The 20,300-nt window shown below is 41.7% G+C and overlaps 3 protein-coding genes across 3 annotated transcripts; 2 read left to right on the top strand and 1 right to left on the bottom strand.

Moving 5' to 3' along the window:
• Positions 1-82: 82 nt before the first annotated feature.
• LOC139641560 (C-type lectin domain family 4 member E-like) lies at positions 83-3,277 on the bottom strand. The gene is made up of 5 exons (XM_071516027.1): positions 3,198-3,277; positions 2,833-3,036; positions 2,017-2,168; positions 1,786-1,910; positions 83-414 (listed from the first exon to the last, which is right to left on the bottom strand). Exons 1-5 carry the CDS (start codon positions 3,220-3,222, stop codon positions 252-254), a joined length of 669 nt encoding a protein of 222 aa, XP_071372128.1. The 5' UTR covers positions 3,223-3,277; the 3' UTR covers positions 83-251.
• A 1,101-nt stretch (positions 3,278-4,378) lies between these two features.
• On the top strand, positions 4,379-9,093 carry cldc1 (C-type lectin domain containing 1). Its single transcript, XM_071516530.1, is given in 8 exon segments — positions 4,379-4,804; positions 5,222-5,332; positions 7,311-7,334; positions 7,337-7,441; positions 7,546-7,617; positions 7,620-7,696; positions 8,172-8,293; positions 8,751-9,093. Coding segments are annotated over 8 exon segments (765 nt in total). The 5' UTR covers positions 4,379-4,713; the 3' UTR covers positions 8,914-9,093.
• A 360-nt stretch (positions 9,094-9,453) lies between these two features.
• Positions 9,454-18,331, top strand: cops7a (COP9 constitutive photomorphogenic homolog subunit 7A). The gene is given in 9 exon segments (XM_071516545.1): positions 9,454-9,514; positions 12,408-12,530; positions 12,725-12,800; positions 13,547-13,635; positions 14,556-14,758; positions 15,400-15,509; positions 15,754-15,824; positions 15,826-15,923; positions 17,706-18,331. Coding segments are annotated over 8 exon segments (810 nt in total). The 5' UTR covers positions 9,454-9,514; the 3' UTR covers positions 17,746-18,331.
• The last annotated feature ends 1,969 nt before the right edge of the window (positions 18,332-20,300 follow it).

The raw sequence follows: 20,300 nt of genomic DNA, 5'->3' as shown, positions 1-20,300 counted from the left end.
ATTGTAAAATGAGCAAATGTCAGTATTTAATGTGACACAGACAATGACGCTTTATTACTTCAATTAAAAAAACATGATTTTATTGAAATAGGATTGTTGATTTGTACATTGTTACAAAACTCACTGGCATGAGAGGGACTAAAAACATTAGTCACTATCATAGATGTACCAGTAAGTCTGCCAATGAAATCTAATCAGCCTACGGTAGGAAGCTCTATTTTAAATGGCTGGTGGTCCAGTAGGTGTGTGGCTCAGTGGAGCTGGATGGCGTCCATCTGACAGATTGGGGGATAAATAAAGAAACAGGGGACGTCGTACCAGGTCTGACTGTGGCTGTCCAGCACTACACAGTCCTCCCCCTCAACCCCAGAGGAGTTGTTGTTGTCTGGCTGCTTGTACAATTCGTTCCAATATCTGCATAGTAAGAAAATCAGGAAGAAAAGAAAGAAAATCAGTGTGTGTTTATGTATGTGTGTGTGTTTGTGTGTGTGTGTATGCGTGTGTGTGTGTGTGTGTGTGTGTGTGTCTGTATGAAGTAGAATTTCAGCCATTTTTCCTATAGGGAACCGGTTCCTGCAATGCTGCAATGCTTCCTGAAGCATCTGTGCTACACCTGATGTTCACGCATTAGAGAATATCACCACTTCGATAGTTATCTCCTTAGGGTGAACGTCCATTGAACAGCGAAGTTCACAGGTGTAGTGAAGCTCCCTATTCATCTGAATGAGATCAAGCGTAGAAATTTTCCGGAGGATTGTGGGAAGGTGAGCATCAAAAAATTCGTAGTAGAGTAGAGCTCAAGTCTACTTTGTGCAAATATCCTTCATCGATGACGATTCTCAACAGATAAAACAAAATCTAATTAGGCCTACAGTTATACCCACAACCCATATTACCTTTAATTAAAAAAAATATTTAAGAGAAACAACTGCATGTATTTATAAGCTAAGTAGCATTTAGTTCAGAATGTATTTGGGAATAGGCCCTATAGCGTCAAATTTGCCTACACCCATTTCCACACCCACAAAGCCGTCAGACTGTTTGAGAGTAGCGTCGTCAAGCGGCAGAAGAATTCGCTGTTAGAAACATCTGAAGTCTGCACATACGGTATAAACACCTACTGACAAGATTCAGCTCCATGCATCCGCTCACAACACTTTGACTCAGACATCAGAAACTTTCCTTAGGGTCTTGGCAGGCTCAATGAATCCTTCTCAAGTGTAATTAATAATTCTGTTATTGAGTCTGATGTGCGGCTGTTTTTCAAGGCAGGTGTTTACAGACATCAGACGTTTCTGAGGTGATAATAACTATTAAAGAAACACTATCCTGTAACACATGAACATACAGAAAATAAATCTTGTTACATGCATCATACCTAAATTAAAGATATTCTGCCTGCGATACACCCAACAACAATACATGTGTTTAAAGCCTGTGTCTCCATTGTAAGACTATGTAAATTCTTTTTTTTTTTAAGATTTATTTTTGGCATTGTATGCTTTATTTGAGAGATATAGTGAGAGAGAGAGACAAGAGGGTATGGGAGAGAGAGCAAGGGGAGGACATGCAGCAAAGGACCACGGGCCGGATTCAAACCCGGGTCCCTACGGGAAGGACTGAGCCTTATGGTACGCGCCCTACTCGGTGAGCCACCAGGGAGCCCCAAGAGTATGTTCTTGGCATATAATTTGTGCATGTAGATATTAGAGTGCATAGACAGTACAGTAGGTGTATTGTCATATCAGCAATAGAGTATGTTTATTTCACTTGCTTTATACATACTGTGTAGTATGAAGTGTTGTATTGTCCACCCATCTCCACTGGTCTTCATTCTCTCTGTCGGTCAGGCCAATCCAGTAGTAGCTATTAAATCCCCCAACCCTTATGGCTTCTTTTTCCAGGGCCTCCTAAAAATGTGATCAGAGCCAAAGTTAGAGCAGCCAGTTTGTGTACAAACATACACATTCAAGCACAGAAATACACACAAACACACACAAACATGAATATACTAACATGCTGTTCTTTGGTATGCAAGATGGCAAGATGGCTGCCCATCTCTGTACATGTGTCTGTGCCTTTGGACCAGACCATCTTGTCGGGGCCGAGGAAATAACATTTATCCGCAACATGAAGCCATCCTTCAGGACACTCGGTGCAGTTGAACACTGTGAGCAGGGAGGGAGACAGAAAGATGGAAATAGATGGAATAATCAAACAAACACAACCTTGTGAACTAACCCAAAATCAAGTTTGTTTTTGCCGGGCCCATGGGACCGGCCTAGAAGAGCAAAAGTAGCTAACTGACTGACTACCCTTTGTTGAAAGTTGTGCGAGAAGTGGTGTCAAGACCTACACAGTTATGGTGGTATACGTTAAATTGCGTTGTTAGCACTGTCCTGAGAAAAAATAATTCAGACTTTTTTCTCAGAATTCTGATTTAAATCTCAGAATTCTGTGGCCCTAATCCTCTTCCATATGTAATCCTAATACATACATTATGATTGAATGTATTTTATTTAACTGCATTTTATTTGATTCATATGATTCATATGAACATGATTTATAATGTTTAGCAAGTCAAGTCAACCTCTCTTAGAAGTGGAATTTCATGGAATTTCATGGAATTCAACTCTGTTTCCTGTCATTCCAATTCAATTCCATTTCTGTTTCTTTAGAGCTGGGTGCAATTCACATTCCAACTCCAAGGATTGAATTGAAATTTACCATGCATTCCAAATTCAATTCATGAATGGCCCTAACCCTGATAGACATAGAAGAATGCTAGTTATTATGATGAGTAATCATTCATCTGCTGAAGCCTGGACGCACCTGTAGCTGAGCAGTTGGGTGCCAGGCTGGCATAGTGGTCACAGAGGAGTCTGTAGCGATGCATCATAGAGTTCAGTCTCAGCCTCAGAGACGACAGCTCTCCCTCTGGACCGGCCGCAGTCTCTGCAGCCTGAGCGGAGGCTTTGGAAATCAACAGGCCGATCAGTGCGAAGAGGACGGAGCGGCCTCTGACATCCAGGGTGCCTGATCAGACGGATGGGAGAGCAGAACATAGTGACAAACATACAACTTGAGCATTACAACTACAGCATTAGCACACATACATACAGACGCAGACCTGAAAACACAGATATCACTCACGCATACAAACAGGCATTCACTGTATTCGCATAATAAAGTTTTACCTTGCTTATTTGGGAAGTTCATCATATTTGTCAAGTGGTAAATTATATCACGAACTTTGCTTTCCCTCTCTGTTATAGCTCTCTTGTTCAGCCAATGCGTTTTATAGAGCTATTTGTTAAGGGGAGGGGAATGGAAAGTACAGATTGCAGAAATATACTGGACAGATTGGAGCGTGAAAATGGGTGATCATCAAAGTACAGAGATTCAGATGGCGCAATATCTTGCAGCTGAACCATTCATGACCTGCCATATTGGATTGGATAAACAGACATTTGATCATGGCTCCACTGCGTCTCTGTCATGCAGCTTGGTCATTATTTACCAATGGTACATAACCAAAGTTCTCTCCCCGTATCTTGCTTTTTCACTATATTAGCAGACGGGGAAGCCTGAAAAGTATGACTCAGCGTTGAGCAGCTCTGTGTGTGTCTGTGTGTGTGGGTTTATTTGTATTCTTGTCATTAGTAGAGCAGCTGCAATAATATCACCTCTACAGTAACACACACACACACACACACACACACACACACACACAGATGCCCACTCTCTTGCTCCAACAGTCTGTCATGGAGTTTTTGTATATGTCACATTTATTTTTTTCTTGGCACCTTATTCCCCTGGCCCTTGTCAGCTGTTCCACCCCTATGCAGTTGTTCTATTCAAACAAAACTAATTAAAGCAGAGGGGGAGTATTTGAACTCTGTGTTAGTTTTAGTGGGGTTTGTGCTAAATTTCTGGTATTACAACAACTTTGGCTTGAATCCACGTACTTTCCACTTGATTCAAAGCCTTGCCTTTCCCCACAAAGACACACACAAAGATACACACACACACACACACACACACACACAAGCACCTCCCAGCTGCTTTCCCGCCACTCTCTTGTCACAGTTCCAGTTTTTTTTTTTAATTTATGTCAGGAAGTTGAAGATACTCTCTGTTTGTTTTTTTTCCTATTTAAAAAGAAAACTTTTACCTCCCTTTCTGACTCACACACACACACACACACACACACACACACACTACCCTGTGTCAACCTACCTCTATCACACAGCTGTCATATCCAGTATCAGCACTTACTCCAAACAGAGCTAGAGAGCAAGGGAACTACTGGGGAGTACGACTTACGCAATACTGGGGGAGTTGGCAGTGAAACTCCAGAGCAACAAGCAGAGAGACATCAAATAGAGCCAACAATATGAGGCAAGAACCCAGTTTGGACTAACAGATCTTCTTCTTCTACAGAAAAAAAAGAAAGTTCAAATTATTTAGCAACTTAATTCTATTGAGGGCAGTGTAGCGTAGTTTAACTAGTTCTCTGAACACATTTGTTTAACACACTGCATCAGTGCAGGCAGGAGGAGCACACTTCTATAAATCAAGCAGCAGGAACAAATTGGATTTCACAGAGAGATATTGCTGCTCGGGACCAGAGACACCAAAGTCTTTAGGGGTAAGAAGAGGTATAAAGAGAGAGACAGTAAGGAAGCGTGTTAGGAAGGGCGCTATACAGTCATGGAGGACAGAGAGACCTACAGCAGCCTGCAGGAGTTCACCGAGGAAACGTCAACTACGGGGAGCAGGTCCATCCTCAACCACAACCATGGTATTGTGTGTATATTTATATGTGTGTGTGTGTGTGAGAGAGAGAGAGAGAGATTTACCATGTGTAAGAGCATGTGCACCCTTGTGATCGTGTATGTCGTGTGTGAATGCAAGCATGCGTGTGTGTGTGTGTGTGTGTGTGTGTGTGTGGATGTAGCCTACATATAATGATTGTGTGTTTATGAGTTTGTGCAGATATTCTCAGTATGTGTGTGTGTATGTGATAGTGGGAGATGAAGAGAGTATCCACTTGACCTAATTTGAGTGAACAAGTTGTCTTTTGAGAATAGCCAACGCTGTGTACAGTAAAGCCAAATTCTGGTCAAATGTTTTTGCTCTACTATCTGCTCTCACTCAAAGTCTGGAGGATACACTGGAGGGTAGAAATGGTAAATTGACAGCGATTCTGTCTAATCAGGCTCCCAGGGACCGAAGAGGGGCGTTGAGTGTTTGAGGAGTCAGACTGCTCTCTTTGTGCTTTTTGGCCTTTTGGCCTCCGTCTGTGCCAACATCGCACTGACCGTTCTCTGTAAGTAAACACTGTCTTATGACCTACTTTCTCCCTGTCTACCTGTGTGGATATATATATATATATATATATATATATATATACTGTATATCCAGCTGTCTGCCTCCCTGTCTGTCTGTCCAACTATTAGCCTCAGCTCTATTTCTCACTCTCTCTAATTATTCTCTCTTTATTTCAGCACAGTGTGCTTTTGGACACCCATAATTGGCAATAAAAAAGATAAACCACTCTCTCTGGTCCAGTGAGGGTCATGTAATAGAAAAAGCACAAAAGTCCATAATTGTGAAATATTCCTCCTGCAGGGCCAGGAGTCTCTGGTAGCCCAGTCTGATAATGTGCTGTGAGGACACTCGCTCATTTAAAACAAACACCACTGGGGCTGTCCTTGTTTGATCTATCACCCACCACTCTCCTCTCCCTCTCTCTCTCTCTCTCTCTCTCTCTCTCTCTCTCTCTCTCTCTCTCACACACACACACAAACAGTATTGAATAAGAGTTTAGGATCTGGAAACGATGCCTCACAAGACATGTTACAGAATTTCAGTAAGTGAGGAAAAAACAACAACACACACTTTCGATGACGACTGTGTGATGAATTGTAAGGCCATTGATGGAGAAAGTATATATTTCTTAATAGCTACCATTCAGTCATTATGCCTAATGGACATGGTTATAAACACAAGCACACATTATAGATCATGACCATGACAGATTATACTAATACTTATGACAATTAAGTACCATTGTGGGTCAAGTAAACTGGTATTATAAATGTTTTCACTTTACTTTGAGTGCTGTTTATATGCTTTATAATAGACCATCAGCTGCACTGTGAATGTTTGGCTTAAGTGAATCACATGGGGACTGTGTAGCCATATGAAATCTTTAGTGCATTTTACCATTTAATTTCACTAACCTCAAACCGAAAATGATGTTGAAATATTGTTTATAGCGGTAGCACTTTAATGTATTTTGTGCAGCTTATACCAACAAATAACCAACAAATGTTTTATTGGTTTTATCAGTCAGAACTATTATTTAAGAGCTTCATGAAACTCTCAAGTGATTCAGTAGCCAAAACAAAACTTTCAGCCTCCAGTTAACTATAATTCAAGGTGAAACACTACAAGCAGCACTCTGTATGAAGTGAAACACGTGCAGCTTCATGGACTTTGATATCATCTGACCTCACAAGTCACAATACTTTATCAAGTGATATGACTATGGCATAATATTATTTGTGTTAATAACCATGTTTATCAGGAATCATGACTACATTATATCTCTTAGTGAAGGCCTTGTAATTATATTCTTCATCGTTATGTCTTTATGTTACATGAATAGTCTTCGCAGAAAGTGTTATGTAAATGCCTTCTCAGTAGACAAAAGGGAAATGAAAAAAATAAACAGAGGCAGATGCTGAAATATATTGAATTGCAATGAAATTCACATTGTAAATGCTGATTTCTTACAGGCACAAGTGAGCTTGTATAAGCTTATTTAATACAGTGTGATTCTTTCAACAACACCCACAACATAATCAGGCAGAGATGCACTGTTCTGAAAAAGCATCATATGTTTAAAGAGGGGGAAGGTAGTAGATGAGCAACAACAGCAGCATGGCAACTGCATTATGTCTCTCTCTCTCTCTCTCTCTCTCTCTCTCTCTCTCTCTCTCTCTCTCTAATTCAAATTCAAATTCAAATCTGCTTTATTGGCATGACAGAGAAAGGATCTATGTTGCCAAAGCATTTGCAAAAGATAAAGTCAAATAAATAATGAATAATAGACAAACAATTCTACAGATTCTGCACATAGAATATAGGATATTGGGAGGAATGGCAGGTAGATTTCTTACAAGACAAATTTACAAAAATCATTCTCATATTTACATTTTCTCCTGATAACACCTTGAGTAAATGAACTGTTGTGGTGTTAGACATAATGGCAGACTAATATCTCTCTCTCTCTCTGTCAGTGTTTAGCAGGCCTGTGCCTGGTACCCCTTGGAGTCTGCAGCTCTGACTCTGAAGCTGAACTCGATGCACAGACGCTACATCCAGCTGTGTGACGACTACACTCACTTGGGGCAGAGCTGCTCACAGAAAGGCAAGAGAACATTGACACAACACACACCTACATGATCTTTTCCTACATCTGTTTCTTTCCCTCTGTCTTCACTGTCCCCCTCTTTTGTTTCTCTTTCTGTGCAGTGAAAAAGTGCAGGAGTGTCCCTGAAGGCTGGCTTCATATAGGAGATAAATGCTACAGCTTCAGCAACGACAATTAGACTGGCTGAAGAGCAGAGACAGCTGTATGGAGATGGGCAGCCACCTTACCATACTGCACACCATGGAACAGCATGTAGGTGTGCTTCTGTGTGTGTGTGTGTGTGCGTGTGTGTGTGTGGAGGAGGGTGGGGGGGTTACCTCTGCCACAAAACCAATTCAAACAACACACTAATAGAGTTACTCAACTAATTAATGAAACCAAACCAAATGGAAAACGTGGGATCCTACAAACCTGACTTAAAAAAACACAACCAACATAAAAGCCAACAGAAAAGACAGAAGACTGAAGTGAACAGAACTTGTCCAAACAAACAACATGAGCACTTTTTCTATGGAGCCCTGCTGACCGGCACAGGTGTTCCTCATTCCCCTTAATTAGGTAGGTAACTGTGCACTGTCCACAAGAGAGGAAAACAAAAGACCCTGACACTGTGTGAGAGTGTATGTGTGTGTATGTGGGGGGCATTTCTGCAACATTTTTAAATGTCAGTGGAAGGTCCTCATGAGTGTGTGTGTGCATACAAAACAACAGCTCTGTTTATTTCTAGGATGCTCTGGAAAAAGAAGCCAAAAGAATCGGTGGATTTGATTACCACTTCTGGATCGGCCTGTCTGATATTGAGAAGGAAGGAGACTGGAGATGGGTGGACAACACAACACTGCAAAACAAGTACTGTTGTATTCTAATATCTATTACTTATTTGTGATGCAATTATTTATTTATTTATTTATTTATTTATTTATTTATTTATTTATTTATTTATTTATTTATTAAAGATACAATCCTGAAATCATTTGACCATTTTAAGTTTTGAGGATATACTCATATGTCCCAGAAGAACTTAACAGAATTCAAAATACCAGCCTGTTTTACGATGGAGTTTACCAATATTACAAGTGTACAGTAACATTTACAACATCAAAATACATGTAAAATTCACATTCAAGATTTTCAGAGAAGAAATCTCATCAATCCAGTAACAAATCTGGTAGTGAGCCTGTTTAAAGAGGGGATGTCATACTGCAAATACAGATTGGGCCTTTTAACATCTGAAGGCATTGTTCGCTGTTGTTATTTATAGCTTGCCCTATCTATCCCACTTTCTTTCTTGTTCCTTCTGTCACAGATATTGGGATGAGTGGGGCTCAGAGCCAGATAACCACCTGTCAGGAGGAGAGCAGGGAGAGGACTGTGCTGTTTTAGACAGCCACGCAAGGACATGGTTTGATGTTCCTTGTGATCACATCTACAAACGCATCTGCCAGATGGATGCCATTCAGTTCACCTAAGCCTCTGTGCAGCTGGAAAAAACTACACAACGGGAAAGTCTTGAAACTACACATCAGCCTGCATTTTTTTAACATGCGTGTGTAAAAAAAGCTAGAAGTGGAGGATGATAGCAATAAAGTCGCTATGGTTGCAATAATGCAAGCTACACTTGTAAATGTTGTATGCATATGTGAGATTTCTTTGAGAATGCAATTGTTGGAAATCTATAAATTGGTAGTAGTGGGGGGGGGGGGGGGGAGTCTGAAGCTGACTGCTTCCCTTTCCTGCTCCGGTATTGAAACTGACTGAGCTAATGAATGTCAATAAAATTGTCTTTTTGAAACAGTTTTGTAGCTCTACTTTCTACAGTATCCGACATACATATAGGTCTACTCATACAGCCTACTGACAAGTCTCTGTGGAATAAAGCAGACATCACCACGAGATGGCGCTGTTTTCTCTGATCTCGCGAACACAGCTGCTGAGTGACAGCTAACATTGCCCCTCCCACTTTCCATTACTGTCCAATGAGCGATCACGTTCCTTTGTTGTCAAACGTGTGCTGACAGCGGAACTCAACAATCGAGAGGGAGGCTATCAACTAGAAACCAAGATAACAAGGTAAATTTTCATACGCGGGGCCTTTTTTGAATACGTGTGTGTATATATCTTCGTGCATACCCCATTTCGTAGTTATTTATGCAATACTGTCTTGTGTTTTGCACGTTTAGAAGGGCATAAAATAGATGAGGCCTAACGTCGCCGCTTAATGCGAAGCCTTGCGGTACTCGCTAGCAACCGTGCTAACGTTAACTTAGCTAGCATCTGAGCTAGCTAGCTAGCACCAGTAGCATGACACATCGTGCATGAATAATACCAAAAATATTCCGTCGGTCTAAAAACGAGTGTAGTACCTGGAAAGGTTTCTTTGTACTTGTCTATTCAGTTCTGTCTTGTCGTTTACATTAATGTCTTTTGACAGATAAAATCTCTGGTTAATTTAGCTGGCAACACAGGGAGTTTGGCTTAGCAAGTGTGCCTGACAACACAGACCATTTAATCTCTATGACACAGACCATCGATGGTTGTTCCCTATATGTCCTATTTAATTGCGTGTATTAGTCCCTACTCTTCACCGTTTGTGACTGTATCAACGTTTTTTCAAACATCACACAATTAGCCTTTGAAAGTGAAAATGAAATGATTGTGTTGGAGTCCTGTCACAAATGCTGATTTCTTTGATCAGATACAGAGATACATGAACACCTAAGAAATATTATGAAAGGTTGAATATCGCTCTTCTCAGGTCGACTCATCTTCTGACTGCAGCGTGTAGACAAATCCCTAATTGACGCATCGATTGAGTAACATTTTTGATTATTTTGAAACAATTGTCCCAGTAAATGTAGCATTTAGTACATGCGCAATATTTTTTTTTACCGTCTATACTATTATATTGTTTGAGACTCAGAAACGATATAACCAGTATGTCACGCTGTTTATACTATGCTCGCTTTCCTCACGTGTTAGTCCCATTATGTCCCGTTCTTTGTTGTATGGAGAAAACCTCATCACCGTACGTAAATTCGTTAAAAATCGAGTGTTGTAAAAACGTTGCTTAACTTATACATGTTGGTTAGAACATGATTTATGGGTTTTCACTAGCAGCCGATGAAAAATTCGGCATACAAGTAATTCACCACGCAGCACTTGATTTCAGATAAAACCTCAGTTTTAGAATTGGTTCACAGTCCTTGCGGCCGCACTCCACAGTGTATTTTGTTGGAAGACGATTATGGGAATAACAGGCGAACCAATCCTAAAAATGGAAATTTTATTGAAGTGAGTGCTCCTTGGTGGGTCGGGTGTATGCCGAATTATACAGTGGACCCTTAGGATTCTGAAGGGTCTTAAGTTATGATCTACAACAGGGATAGGCAACCATGTGCCATGCGGGACCAAAAGTATGCAGGTTTTCATTCCAACCAAAGACTACAGTAGGTGATTTCACTGATTAGCACACCTTCAACCAGAGAGGAGGAACTAGCCTAATCATTGAAATCACTTGGTGGAGTCTTTGGTTGGAATGAAAACCTGCAGACTCTCAGCCCTCATGGTACATGGTTGCCTATCCCTGATCTACAAAGTGTGCATGTTTACAAGGCCACATTAAATTGCCAGAGCTTTTGAATGGAGTGTGGGGTAAGTGTCCCTCCATACAAAACAGAATGGAACTCATCTGGGCAAGAATATGCTCAAATTGGCAACCCACTGTGTTATCTTTCATGTTTTGGTATTGTCACTTATGTAGTGTGTCCCAGTATAAAAATAAATGAATACAAACAGTGGGATACTGATTCAGAGCCAGACCAAAATAAACGGAGCGGCAACATAAGATTCTACTGCAGTGTGCAGTTCTGTATTTTTGCTAGGATACAATTTCTGGAGTCAGTCTAAATATCTCTTAGAGCCACAGGCAAATTCCCGTCACTACTTGGGTAATGATTGTGAGCTCTTACCTTCAGCCCATGATACATTTACATCTTGGTTCTATCCAGGGGATGGGTTTTGATGAATATACATGCCTTGCTCCACATTCAATACATTTGTTGCCCACAAAGGAGCTACCCAGTGACACTAGTCTTCCAGTGTTGGCCACTGAGCAGCTCTTACTGGATAATTGGGGTTAAGTGCTTTGCATAAGGGTGTCTTGCTGGTAGATGTTGAGGAGGAGAGAGTGAGGAGAGGAGAGGAGAGTGTGTTGTTCATTCAATTTGTTGCCCAGTATCCCTTTCAACAGGGACTGAGTGGTTAGCCAGTGGTTTGGAGAGCATGGCAAAGTTAGCTACGTGCCATGGGGTCCCAGTAACTAGATATGATCATCAATAGAGCATTTATGGGAGATTGTGATGGCATTATCCTCTACCATTATAGAGAGGCAGGGCCCAGGCGAGTACAGAGAATCATTATGTAGCAATTAACATTGACCTAACACTCGGATTATATTTTTAACATCTATTATTAAACCTCAATCCGACATTTACTTTTGACGTGATTTAGAATACTTCAATTAGCCTTTTTAGAATGGTGCATTACATTTACTCGCTGCGCTCATGTAGCCATGTGGTATTATGTCTCCAATTTCATTTTCTTCCGTTGACTAATCTCATCGATTTATCACATGGTTTCGGGATTTGAGTGAGGTGCATACATTAGATGTTTCTCAATATCACTATTTCACTTGTGTGTATTGTAAAAAACATAAAATATCCACATTTTATCCTTCACAATGTAGATGTAGCTACGCTTCAGCTGGGCCTTGCTCTCTATGATGCAATTGGACCAAAGTCAGCCCAAAAAGACCTAACATTGCTGAACAAATCCTTTATGCTGGTATTTGCTTGATTTTGATCGTACCTGTACATTGTAAGTAACTCTGCTCCTGTGTATCTCTCTGTAGTACTACTGTCTAGCCTGCTAACCATGCCTCTGACCCTGTTTCCCATGGTGTCAGATGGAGGTGGAGCAGCTCCTGTCTCTGTCAGGCTCAGCACTGGCCCAGGCTGTCAGCTCTCTGCTGGAGACCCCAGGCCTCTACGTCTTCTCCGACATCCTGGAGCTGCCTAATGTCAGAGAGGTACGCACACACATTCACACACCTTCTCTGTCTCTCCCTCTTTCTCACTGTGACTCGCAGCAAGAGCATTCCTTAGAGTTGCTCACAGTGCATAGATGAAACAGGCAGCCATTCGTTTCTTACACAGATCTCCTTACGTCTTTGTTCTGCCCTCTGTGTCTCTCCTTTTTCCCCCTCTTCCCCCTCAACCACAGCTGGAGACGGGCCCTCATGCACCGGTGTACCAGCTCCTCAACCTGTTCGCCTATGGAACCTACTGTGACTACAAAGGTATTGCAGTGGCAGCACTGTGTAAATAAGTAATGGGGCGGCCCTGCAACTGTTTTATTATGAGCTGTATTTCTCTAGCTGCCAGGCAGGCACCTTGTCATTGAGGCCTAAAACAGTCAACCTGAGATACTGCAGGCTGGTAATTCACAGACCTAATCACAGGATTCCTCTTATCTCTCACGCAGCAAGCTGTCATCAAGCACTCTCATTGGTTGATTTCTATTGATGCCGCAGCACTGCAGCCACAAATGGACGATAAAGTAATCGTTCATTACTGAATTTGGCGTCTATATGATGTACTGGTGAGCTTCTACAATAAGCGGAATGTTAATTATATCTAATTTTATGCTGAATACCCAGCCGATAGCCTGAAAAAAGAATGTAGCCTACTTTACTGTTCACTTCCCTTTCTAGTCACACCGACAAGGAGCACATTTATTCTCATAGAGTTGTGTAGTGGAGCCCTTAGAGGAGCTGTCAGAGCTGCCTTCTCGGGGGGGGGTGAGGCCCGTCTCCAGGGGAGCATGGCAGCAGTCACTGGAGACCCGTCTTCTCCCGCTCTGTTCTCTGACTACTTAAACAGCTGCACACTCACCTGTGTGTCTCTTTGTTCAACATTACTCTTCAAAGTGATAAGTAGTACCTCGATAGTGTTTGACTGTTTGACCCTCAGCGAACTGACACTCGCACATTTCTCTTGTTACATATTCCCCTTTGTGTCTTTTCCCTCTTCTCTACCGTTCCAGAGAGAGCAGCCTCTCTTCCAGAGTTGACCCCAGCACAGAGAAACAAACTCCGCCACTTGTCCATTATCAGCTTGGCATCCAACCTCAAGGTATTTCTTCATTCTCTTGCTTGCTTGCAGTTTTCACAGAAAAGTGCAGATCAGCTGTAATTTTGTATTTGGGTGATACCATTTTTGGTCTCAAAAACAGAAAATTGTTTTCATAGCTGCAACCATCAGATTGCTGTAGGCTCAATAAAGCAAGCGCTGATATTAATGATGTATGATCAACTTCGCTTTTAAATATGGCTTCGCTTTGTTATTCAGGCACATTATCCAAATTAAAGAAAGTTCTTGTGAGCTTGCTTCTGATCTTAAGCTTGTGGCTGTATTTATATCAGCTAGAACTGTAGCAAAAGACTGTGAAGTCTTTTAAGAAAAAGATACTGGCACAGCAGCTACTCCTCCTGTCTTTTTATTTTTCTTGTCGTTATTACTTTCCTACCCATCCATCCATCCATCCATTTGCATGATAATTCATTCTCTGTCCTTGTTTAAGGCATCTTTCATTTCCACCATCTAACCATACTCAATTTTTCTTAATGCCCTTTTCTTTCTCTACTCCTGATAAATAATTGATTCATTATTCTCTCTAGTTATGTCTTTTCTATCACCTTAATCTCACCTCTCCACTACCATCACTCCTTTCACTGCTGCCCTCTGTTTTTCTGCTTAATATGTCACATTTTAGCTTTCCCAGCATGTAGGCCTGAACTCCATAATTGCCCAATGAAGGATTGTTAAATTTCAAACTCTCTTTTCATCCTCCTCTGGCAGTGACATTTAGGCAAATGAGCAATTTCACTCCAACGTTTTTGTCATTTTCCGTCAAAGCACTGGAGTGGAATTGAATTCTCCGCCTGTTTACCAAGGTAAAAAAGAGCATATGAAGATTAAAGTCTCCCCATGTCTTTTTCCCTCTGTGCGTGTGTGTGTGCGTGTGCGTGTGCGTGTGTGTGTGTGGTCCTCAGTGCCTGCCCTATTCACTGCTCCTGCAGCAGCTTGAGCTGAAGAATGTGCGGGAGCTGGAGGACCTGCTGATCGAAGCCGTCTACTGCGATATCATCCAGGGCAAGCTGGACCAGAGGAACCAGCAGGTGGAGGTAGACTGCAGCGTGGGTCGCGACCTCGGCCCCAACGAGCTCCCGAACATAGTCAACACACTGCAGGAGTGGTCAGTAGCCCTCTCTTTGCCTGTCTGTGTGTGTGTGTGTACAGACACTTGAGGCTGTTTGGTGTCTGAATAATGGTCTTCCTCTGTTTTCCCAACCTACCATCTCTCTCCGTACCTCCCTCCATGCCTTCCATCCTCTCAATTCAATTCAATTCAATGTGCTTTATTGGCGTGAAAGTTCACAGACAATATTGCCAAAGCATCAAGATGAATATCAGTCTAGTGTGTGTGTGTGTGTGAGAGTCAGTGCCTGGACAGAGGAACTGGGTTGCTGCGTGTTCAGCTCCCGTACCCAGAGCCTCCATCACAGAGTGAGGATCAGTAAACTATGTGAAGGAATTAATGTTTGTTGGTAACAAGGGTTACACACATTTTATATGCAGTACACAATAACATTCAAAGAGAAAAATAAATAAAATAAAATAAAAGTGTATTGGTCTCTCTCTCTCTCTCTCTCTCTCTCTCTCTCTCTCTCTCTCTCTCTCTCTCTCTCTCTCTCTCTCTCTCTCTCTCTCTCTCTCTCTCTCTCTCTCTCTCTCTCTCTCTCTCTCTCTCTCTCTCTCTCTCTCTCTCTCTCTCTCTCTCTCTCTCTCTCTCTCTCTCTCCTGTCTGTCTCTTGTGTGTGTGTGTCTCTCTCTCAGGTGTACAGGGTGTGAGGCGGTGCTGTGTGGAATTGAGGAGCAGGTCTCAAGAGCAAACCAGTACAGAGAGAGCCAGCTGAAGGTCAAAGTTCAAGTGGAAACAGAGGTCAGTCCTTCGGCCCGCTGTTCTCAGCACTGCCCTGGAGTAAATACTTGATGCTCTGTGATTTCTCCCTCCTCACTAGTTCTGGTTTTAGGCTTCCAGCTACTTGTGGTATTTCAGCTTCTTCCTGACTGCATATTTCCCTTTTTCTGCTTCTTGTTTGAGGCTAAACTAATATAGCAATCGCATCCATAACTACAACTTAAACTACTACAACTACTACAACTTTCCTTCACCTCACTTTTCCTCAGGTTTCAACCTACAGAAAACGTTAAAGGCCAGCTCCGCTTCTCCGTCATCTGGTCCCGCCCCTGCTGGAGCCCGCCTCCAATCAGGACGCAGACCAGCCGGCCGAGCCACGAGACCCCGCCTCCTCTCAGGAACCACGACAACCGGGCAAAAAAAGTTCCAAAGTGAAAGGGTAGGTAATGTGACATCATCTTTGTCTTCACTTAATTATGGGGAGTGTTGTGGCTTGGTACAAGGTGCAGCCAAGTATCGTCAGCATGAACCGAAGTGTCCGTAGTCAAGAAGTCTTGGATGTTATGACTTTTATATAATAGATACCGTGCACAATAAAAGGAATAAAAAGATCACTACCTGGCTCCACAGGAGTTTGCATAGCAATCAAGTGCATTTTTTATAAAGCATGGCCATAGATTTTAGAATTGAAATGCATGTTTGGCCATGCAGATTCATTTGCTGAAACTACACATACTACACTTCATTGAGCATTGTCAGTTCACTCCTAAATCAGGTTTGTCAAGGGTGTTTAAAAGAAATGCTATTTATTCCAATAAGAACAAATTGGAACAAAGAAGCTGCATGTGGGTTTTTTCTTTTTCTTCTTTTTTTCCCCATTAAGTTTCTTTTATTGTCTCTGCTCCTTTTGTTCTGTGAAGCACTTTGTAAACACGGTTTTGAAAGGTGCTATATAAATAAACATTTACTTACTCACTTTTAAGCCACAGCCACTATAAAGACTCTGCTTCAAACACTGAATTAAAGCCATTTAGTGCAATGTTCTTTTCGAGAGCAATGTTAATTCAACAGAGAATCGGTATGTTTCCATTTTTTTCAGTAAACATTAAAAAGCCAGCTGCCGGCATAAGTGGTTTGTATGTGTGTGAGTGCGCTTGTGTGTATGCATGAAGTAGCTTCATTATCAGATGCGCACAGTGTTTTGCAGCGGTACTCTAACCCTGCTATCAGGGACTCTCTTTTTCTATTCAGCCTCCATCCGGCCCAATTACCAATTGCTAATTTCACGTCTGTCCTGGATTTGGAAATGTCATTGGATATACAAATGCCCCGGGTGCTTTCTTCCTGAAATGACTGTTTCCCCTTCTGGTGATCAGACGAGACGCTTTGGTTGTCTGCCTGTTTTTGTTGTTCTTGCTAAATAGAAAGCAATGATTATTTTCTCACTGCCTGACACGTTTTGATGAAGCAGAGAGCCCTGTAATTCTCATCACTCAACGCTGCACTTCATTCAAATGAATATCCACTTATGTTTTGAAATCCAAATGAATGATAGCTTAACCTCAATCCTTGAATTAAAATAGGTTTTGTGCATCATTGGTATTTATAGGATGAGATTGAAAGTGCAATAGTTATTATTAGAATTAGGTTCTTTGCAAAATTCTGTTAAATTTCACACAAATAGGGATCCACTGAGATAAGTCAAAATGCAAAAATACTAAAATCTTGACATTAGACATCTTGCCACTAAGTCATTTTTGCACCCAATTTGCAACAGTAATGTATTGGTTGAGTAGGGCATGTATAAAATAAACATGTAACATATAAACCACTCAATTATTCATCAGGCTTTGGCAGATTCTGGAAGATTTCACACACTGGTAGATAAGTCACTATGTATTAACGGAGAACAGGCAAGTTTCAGTGGCTTAAAAATCAGTACGGATGCGAATCTTGCCTCTAAGACAAAACACATTTAAATGTTTCTCATTATTTTGCTAGTTAAAGTTAAGCCAAAAGAATCTAACATTAATTCTCTTTTTGAATGGATTTTACCTATTACACCTATTTACCTTCATTGGAATAGTTAAATGCGCTCAACGTGTGCATGTACAAAAAAGATGAAAATGGCCAGTTGCTGCTTCTAGTGTTTTAAGACGCACACCTTTGTACTAAACAAAGCACTTATGCAGGGCTTTCTGTGGGTCGTCTTCCCCCTCAGGCTGCGTGGCAGTGGGAAGATCTGGTCCAAGTCCAACTGAAGGCGGAGGCGGAGACCTGGAGACACCGGCACTGATGGATACACTCACTGGTTGACGGACAAACGGATACGTAAAACTGATAATGTGACCAACGTTCACGGACACCCTCAGTAACACCAACTCACCACGCAGACGGCAACAAGAAGACGCTTCATGGGAACTTTCTCGTCACCACTTACACTCATAATCTCACCTGGACGGATTCAGAAACACACACACACACTGGCTGATGGGAATGAGGGTGTGACAGCCAGTCATGCAGTTGTGAATAGCCCAACAGGCGGACTACCAGCTCTGTGTATATACGCCCCTTCTAACACGAGTACACAGGAAGACAGAAACGTATAACAGTCAGTCTGCATAAGGAATCAGTTGTTTTTGACCTTTTGACACAATGAGACAAGAAGCAAGATCAGTGTGTTTGATGCGTTTGTGTGTGTTTCTAATGTTTTAAAAGACTTTTGGTTTAGATTAATTCTATGTTACGTTGTATTTTTTTTTTTCTTTCTGCTGAGTTGAGACATGTATAAAATCAGGATATAAATTGTCGGGAAATAAAATGAAGCCCTGTACTTATCCTAACTGTCTCATTAATGTCACTGTCACTTCCTTTTATTAAGTGCACTTCAAAGTGCATCTCTGGAGGGTGCACTGCTAAATGTTAACTCGCAGAAGGGGGCTACCCGTTAGGAGGTCAAGCCATTAATTAGGGCATCTCCCCAAAGAGACTAATGTATTATAGAGCTGAGGCTTCCCCTGTGCTCAACCAGCATGGTTACACACATCTACACACACATGAAGTACATTCATATTTTATATCAGTATGTTTTGCCCAGAGCTTCTATTTCAATGTCAAAATTGCCTGCCACCCTCCCGTGTGCCTCCATCACACGCTCAAAATTGCCTTTATCATCCCAGTCCTGTCCATCTCTCACTCTTTCATTCTCCCAGTTTTCTCTAAAATCTCGCTCTTCATCCTGCATGACATTAATGGCGGCAATTAACTCACCAGCAGCAATAGTGAGAGTGAAGGACGAGGCTTGAGAGACGGGGAAATTATTATCCTATTCCATTTAACCCTATATCCTTCTCTATCCTTCTCTATCCCTCCCTCCACCCCCCCCCCCCTTTCTCTCTCCCCCTCTATAAATAGTGGTGTTAATTTCAGTCAGTGTGATTGAGCTTCGGCTTCACAGTTTGCTCCGTTCTTAACAGATGGGAGCTGTGAATTCTAACAGCTGTACACCTCTGAATGTGTTTGTGTGTGAAAGAGGGATACTTTGTGTGTGTGTGTGTGTGTGTGTGTTTAATACAGAGAGAGAGAGAGAAAGGGGGAGGTGAGTTGCGTTTATGAGGTGTGAGCATGTGAGTGATGACTCTGCATGCACGATGGTGTTTGTGTGTGCACGCCTAACTTCTGCATTAGCGTTGGGGTTGTTGCTTGCCCACCATGGTTATGGATTGCTGCAGCGTCTGCTGGTTTGTGTCTCATAACTAGACGGTCGTTAAAACTTCCGAGTGGACTCCAGCCAATCAATTACTTTGATTGATCAGTAAAATGCCCAGAGGAGATGAAAACACTAGCAGAGCAGCCGACTGGTGGAGAATCTCAATACACTCGAGTGGCATTTCTCCTCTCTTGCTCTCTCCTTGATTCTATTGACATTTGTGTGAAAAAGTGTACACAGAGGAAATTCTTGGTTAGCATCCTGTTAATCTTTTTGAAGTGAGAAAAGCCATATGAGGTGAGGAGATAAGGAAAGGCTCCCGAGAGAAGCAGCATCCTTATTCTTTGCCCCTTTTCAGCTGCTCCTCGGTGGTTTAAAAACATATGATTGGCATATGCATGACTTTTTATTGCCAAGCCAATGGTTCAAAATCAATGTAGGGCGGTGGACAAATGTTCACTTCAGGGAAAAAAGATTAGGAGACAGGGAAGCTATTAAAATGCACAGTGTAAGCCTCATCCTTCCTATAAAGCACCGTGGATCCCACGGCTCCCAGGGCAATCCAGTAAACATGCACAGAAATAAACAGATGGACACAAAGCTAAAACGCCAGTGTTGAGTCTTTATTGAACTTCCATGGTACAGAAGGACCACATGTCTACAGGAATGCTACTAAAAATCACAAGACACTGGATTACTGGAGTACTGCACGAGCCACGCATGATGCCACCAGCACTATGTCTGTAGTGGAAGTGTGTGTTGGGGGGGGGGGGGGGGGATGTCAAATCTCAAAGCTGCTTTAAAAAAGTTGCAGAGTTTGAAAACACAAACAGAAAAAAAAAAAAAATTGCCTTAGAAGGATTCTGGAAGATATCACTCACTGATAGATAAAAGATACATTTATAAATTTTTGATTTTCATTAAATGCAACTCTCATACAGATTTTCATACTGTATACAATGCAGAATCGTTGGAGAGATAGAAATGGTGCTCCTTGATGTACCAAGTTCCTTTGGTATAAGACAGCTGGTATACAATGATTGATAATGATGTCAAGGGAAATGGTCATTGTTTTATTTCAACTAGACTGTCCGGTGAAAAAATGCC

This window comes from Centroberyx affinis, unplaced genomic scaffold (assembly GCF_046629955.1).
Source record: "Centroberyx affinis isolate AG114_WGS23_722 - 3 ecotype Tasmania unplaced genomic scaffold, CSIRO-AGI_Caff_v1 ptg000035l_1, whole genome shotgun sequence".
In the NCBI taxonomy this organism is placed as follows: Eukaryota; Metazoa; Chordata; class Actinopteri; order Beryciformes; family Berycidae; genus Centroberyx; species Centroberyx affinis.
This window is presented reverse-complemented; position numbering and strand designations above follow the sequence as displayed.

Excerpts from the sequence above, each read along its gene's own strand:
- LOC139641560 (XM_071516027.1), bottom strand. The coding sequence starts at position 3,222 with ATGATGAACTTCCCAAATAAGCAAG. Across the intron at positions 2,169-2,832 it reads ACCCAACTGCTCAGCTACAG|TGTTCAACTGCACCGAGTGT; the intron begins GTGCGTCCAGGC and ends CCCTGCTCACAG. Across the intron at positions 415-1,785 it reads ACAACACTTCATACTACACA|ATATTGGAACGAATTGTACA; the intron begins GTATGTATAAAG and ends CTTACTATGCAG.